A 5,948-nucleotide genomic window follows, 5' to 3' on the forward strand; every position below is an offset into this window, starting at 1 on the left:
TAAACAGTTCATGGTGTGGTATACAGTAAACAGGTAAACAGTTCATTATAGAAGCGAACACGCTCGTCCCGTCAACAGCCCAAATGACCGTCTGTATTTAATCTGGGCATTGCAACCAGTAAAGTGACTGCAGCTCTTTCTGCATCACAGATTATAAATCCTGGATGATAACTGCACGCAGCGAGCAGCTGAGCTGAACATTTATAAGGTATTTACAAACATTTAAGTATTTTTTATGCAAGTTCAGCATAAACTCATTAAACGTGCACGAACTGTACAAAGAGGTGCAGCACAGTCTGGAAGGATTTGATGAATTAGATGGAGAATCCTAATTTGCACCTGCTAAAGACGTGCAACTTGTTGAAAAGTCTTGTGAAAAGACTTCCATGATGAAGGCATCCAAAATACATCACTGATGAAGTCTTCTGGATTAAAGACGAAACGTTTCAACACAAAGAAACCGTCCCGAGGACCTGACTGAACTTGTTGGATTTTTAATCTGGATTATTGAGCATGAACTTTGATGTTCACTTAGAAGAGCTTTCCTCTTTTGTTTTAATTTCTCAGAAGAAAAACAACAAATACACTGAACCACAAACTGTTGGAGCAAAACGCTTAATCTGGGTGAATAATCTGGATTATCACTCTACATACCCAGCTCCGTCTTCAGTCAGAGGGACCAGGGAGCTGAAGCACAATCCCCTGAAGCTTCAAAAGCTGAAGTGTTAAACAATAAGCTGCTGGCTGTGTGTTAGGGATGACTCTCGGCTACTACCACACCACATTTCAGCTCCAGGTCTAAAAAATGACCACGTTAGAGCCACGCTTGTGTTGCTAATGCTACTCAGCTGTGGCAGCCATCTTGAATCAGGTTCACCCCGACAGTTGTAAACAACGAATGTCTCTGAATGTTTCACTGAAAACAGTCGACGCACACAGACACATAATCACCTGGAAACTGGGTCAGAACCACACCCCCGATGATACCAGTAATAAAAAACAACTTCCACCAGACAAGCTGAAGCAGAGCCGCCAATGGTCCAAGGGACTCCAAACTGTGAGCACTGGTTTTGAGTTGAGATGAAAATGGTCCGATTTAATCAGAACCAAACTCAAGTAACTAGACAAAATATATTTCCTGTGAAGACGCAGCGTGAATGCTTGCTGCTGAAAAATAAGCTGATAAACAGCTGAAATTAGCTAAAAACATGCTGAAATGTAGCTGAAATAGAAAAAGAAGCCCAAGTTAGCAGAAGAAAGCAGAAATAACACATATGTGCTGAATTAGGTTTAAATGAGCAGAAATGAGCAGAAAAATTAGGAAATTAGCTTCAAATAGATGAAATCAGCAAAAAAAAAAAGCTTAAAAGTAGATGAAAAGGCAGAAAAAAGCCTCAAGTACCTGAAGGAAGTGGAAGGAGCTCATATGAGCTCAAAAAATGTGGAATTAGCTGAAAAAGGGCAAAACAGCTACAAAGTAGCTAAATAACTGAAACAAGCTGAAATAAGCTGAAAGGAGCATAACAAGCTGAAATGATCAGAAATAAGTTAATTAGGCTGAAAGTAGCTGAAATTATCAAGAAAAACTTGAAATTATCTAAAAACAGCAGCAGTTAGCTAAAAAATGCTAAAAACATAGCTGAAATGTTAGAACAAGCTTAAATGAGCAGAAAAACGCAGAAAGAACATGTCTGCCCAATTAGGCTGAAAGAAGCAGAAATGAGCACAAGTGGAAATTCTCTGAGAAAAGCCTAAAATAGCTACAAAAACACAGCTGAAAAGTAGCTAAAAAGCATAAACAAGCTAAAATTACCAGAAGGAAGTGGAGAGAAAACATTTGTGCTGAATTACGCTGAAAAAAGTTTAAGAGTGCAAAAATGTGGAATTAGAAGAAAAAAACTTAAATTGTTGTAAAAACAGACAAACAGTAGCTGAAATAGCAAAAAAATAAGCTGAAACGTTCAGAAATAAGCTGAAAGGAGCAGAACAAGCTGAAATTAGCTGAATTTAGCTAAAAGTAGCTGAAAACAGTTTAAATTTGCAGCAGTAAACACATCTAAAGATCTGAAGGAGGTAAAATGAGCTCAATTTATTTTCTATGAGGAAAAAGTGTCAGAAAAGTCTAAATATTTCAAAAAGCTAAAGTTGCACCAACACCAAAAGTCACAGCAGGACTGTCCTGAAAGAGCCGAACGTTGTGATTTATGATTTGTTGAAACAGCTGAAAACTGCAGGACGAGAAACAAGCTGAAAAACGCGGCAGAAAACTGGATCACAAACGAACATTCAGACAAATATTTTGTTCAAACTTTCAGGACTTGTGGTTTTTCTGTCCACACTGGATCTTTCTCCTCAGCCGTATCGTGTCGGGTGCAGTTTGGACTTTGCCGGGCCACGGCAGAGTGGGACGCCATAAATGGCAGAAGCTGTGACAGCAGCTAAAGCCCCACGCTGCAGGTTCACATCAAACAAGCGGCCCCCGCCCGCCGCAAAGGCTTGTGGGAGGAGGCCGGCCACGCCTAGGTTCCACACTCGCCTGCTCCTCTTTAAGTTCCTGACATTCTGAACAAACGGCAGGGCGGAGGTGGTGCACGCAGAAAATAATTAGAATCTGCCTCCGGCTGAAGTTTAACGTTACAAAAACAAAAATAAAACCAACACCGGGTGTTTCAATGTCCTCTCAGTGTAAAGAGTCATCTCGTTGTTTCAGCAACATGGAAGAGTACCCCTAAAGACCAACAGCTCACTTCCTGACAACACCCCTTTACAAGAGAGACAGAACTGCAGAGTAGAAACTAAACCTCAGGTCTGATGGTCCTGGTTCTGTAGCAGCTGAAGATCCTCCACTTTCAGTTTGAAGGAGAACGTTGTGAGCTCAGACGCTGGAAGTCAAAGAGTGTGGAGGTTTGCCCTCTGACCTCTGACGGGATTAAAGCCGGTAACTCATCGAGCTGAAACCGCTGGGCAGCAGCTGGGATTAGTCACGCTCGGTTCTGGAGTTGTTTTGGTGTTACGGCCCGGGTCGCACTGTGAGAATGTTTTTCTGATTTCAGTTCTTGTTTTTAGTGATGAATGTTTCCTCTGCTCTCATGACTGACTGGCTGAACCACACCGAACACTGTCGGCTGCTGTTCGGCTGCTGTTCGGCTGCTGTTGGTCTTCCGGGGAAACATCTGGCAGTTTACGTCCTGTTGCGTCGTTCCGACAGCGGAGCTGCTTTTGCCTGTCGGCTCTAAATATTTGTGAGTAATTTGTTGTTCTGTGAAAACTGTTGTGCAGAATTCAGAGCACTCGGCGTGAACAGCTGTTCTTCCTTCACGTCCTCCATGGTTCCGGTCAGTGAAGGTCTTTTAAACCCATCTCAGACTGTTGTCGGGCTGCTTTCTGCACATCTAGAACCTGGTGGACCTGCGTGGAAGTTCTCCTTCTGGAAACATGAGAGTTCAGCTCTGAAGGTCCAGCTCTCAGAACCATGCTGATTAGAAACCAGAACTGGGAACCAGAACCAGATGTTACGGACGGAGACTGGACCATCCGTTTCTCAACGCGTGTATTATATTTACAATAAACTGGTTCAAACTGGCCTCTCGTCAAGTCTAAAGGGATCTCCAGTAGACTGAATCCTAAACGTGGGCGTGGCGCCGATGGTTGATCGTTGGGCGCTCGCCCGTCGTCAACACTAAGGTCACGTCTCCTGGAGGCACCGACTGGTCTCCAACGGTCTCAGTTTGGTGAGTCGTCGTCCTGCAGCAGCCGGGGTGAAGGAGACAGAAAAAACTGTTCTCACGTATAAACTGTGTAAAAACCAGTAAAGACTGAAAAACTCCGGTTCACTCATGAATCTAGAATGTGGACAGAAACAAGAACTCCGTGTGGATGGTAATAAATCGTTGTGGAGCTCTGGTTGTCATCCAGCTGCTGCTCTTTACAACAACCTTCAACAGATTTACACGTTTCTGCACGTTTGGTGCCAACTCGTGTCAGTTCTGACCGGAGGAGCGCGCAGCGGCTCTGGTGGACCCGCTCAAATCAAAACGGCACGTTTTCAGTCGTTGCCACACTCGACTCCTCCCAGGTTCTTCATCTCTTTATTGACTCGGCTGATGTCTTTGATTTACAGAACGTAGCGGCCTGCGACTTGTCAGAGCAGGCTCCGGCTCGTGTGCCTGCAGGACTTCGATGTGCTCGTTAACTTGAAGCGTCTGTTGGTGCAGTCTGGACTTGTAGCGGAGCTCTCGTTAGCATCAGATCCAGTTCTGGGTTCAGCTTGTTTCAAACTCGTACCTCTGCCTCAGGAAGGAGAAAGGGAAAGTGGGAACAAACTACAGATCTTCTGCTGAAGGTCCAACACTTTTAGACCAATCAGAGAGTTTTCCTGATGCATCATCATCAGACCAGGACTCTGAGGTCTACACTCATCTGCAGGTCAGAGGTCACTCTTTCAGGGATGAAGATGAATCATCCTTGATGGAGAGGAACGATGGTTTGAGAGGAGTGAAGGAGGCCATCTTTGTGAAGAGAACCTGTCCATCATTAAAGAGGGGCGGAGCCTCCGTGTTCAACTGTCCCCCTCTTACAATGCTGTGATTGCTAGTATCACTCAGCCCTCTGTGAACAGTAAACAGCCATCAGAGCAATAACGATCCATCATTAGACTGATGGCCCTTCTTGATCATGTGAGCAGCTGGTTCTGGATGTCAACAACAAACTGGTTGATCCACGATGAGAAGGTGCTATTTATGAGACTGAGTTTGTTGCAGCTCCTCAGACTAAAGAAGTCTCTTGGATAAAAGACGAAGCGTTTCAACGTTTTTAATTTAAATGTTTTTTTTTAATCGGTCCAGAGGACCAGACTTAACTTTGTTGGACAATCAGAGAGTTGTAAATTATTCTGGTTTGTGTGTTTGTGTGTTTGTGTGTTTGTGTGTGCGTCCTTGCCTCGAATTCTTCGCTCATCTCTGGACTCTTGGTGGGACTGGGGCCCGGGCTGAAGACCGAACAAGACGACTTCTGGCTGACGCTCTGAAAACAGAAAAGAAAAATCAGATTCTGGAGAAGAACCGCCACAACATTTCAATAAAACACCTCGAGAAGAAACACAAGAGTCGAGACGCCTCCAAGTGTCTGACGCGTAATGAGCCCACAGTTGGTTTAGTCACCTACATTAGTTAGCTAAAAACACACACAACACACACACAGAACCACACACCATGTACACAACACACACACAGAACCACACACCATGTACACAACACACACACACTGGTCTGGTTTCAGTCTTCACAGAGATTCTTCATGATCTTCAGGAATGAAACTAAAAGTTAAAACGTTTTAATGAGTCTCAAACAAAAGACAAGTGTCGTTTTGACCGAGTGAAGCAGGAGTGAAGCAGGAGTGAAGCAGGAGTGAAGCAGGAGTGAAGCAGGAGTTCATACTCGTCTTCTGACTCCGGTGTCACCTGAAGACATCAACAGGAACGGGACCCGAGCCAGAAATGAGACACAAAGTGCAAATGAACCAACATTCAATTCACATGGTTAGTAAATCTTAATGAACTATATGTTCTCTTATAAATCTTAATGAACTATATGTTCTCTTATAAATCTTAATGAACTATATGTTCTGTTATTATCGGGGAGTGGTGGCGCAGAGGTTAGAGAGGTGGGCCTGTGATCCGAAGATCGCCAGTTCAAGCCCCAGCCCCGACAACATCAAAATTGCGGGTGGGGTAGGTGAAAAACTCACTTTCCCCCACCATCATTCGCCCCACTCTGGGTCCCTGAGCAAGGCCCCCAACCCCCACCATGTGCTCCCTAAACAGGTCTCTCTTGAAAACGTTTTCTCATGGCTCAATGAGACTACCTGTATAAATAAAGGCTAAATGAAAAAAAAAAAAAATTAATAAACCTTAATGAACTATATGTTCTGTTATAAACTTTAAAGAACTA

At 43.9% G+C, this 5,948-nt stretch overlaps 1 protein-coding gene across 2 annotated transcripts in view; it reads right to left on the bottom strand.

Moving 5' to 3' along the window:
- pof1b (POF1B actin binding protein) overlaps positions 1 to 5,948 on the bottom strand; it is a 51,782-nt gene that overhangs the window by 39,084 nt on the left and 6,750 nt on the right. For both annotated transcript variants that reach the window (XM_037687764.1, XM_037687763.1), the window contains exon 2: positions 4,939 to 5,022. In XM_037687764.1, coding sequence (XP_037543692.1) covers positions 4,939 to 5,022 — 84 coding nt within the window. The remainder of the gene's footprint in view (positions 1 to 4,938; positions 5,023 to 5,948) is intronic.

The sequence above is a fragment of the Nematolebias whitei genome, chromosome 14 (genome assembly GCF_014905685.2).
Source record: "Nematolebias whitei isolate Nwh7 chromosome 14, NemWhi1, whole genome shotgun sequence".
NCBI lineage: Eukaryota > Metazoa > Chordata > Actinopteri > Cyprinodontiformes > Rivulidae > Nematolebias > Nematolebias whitei.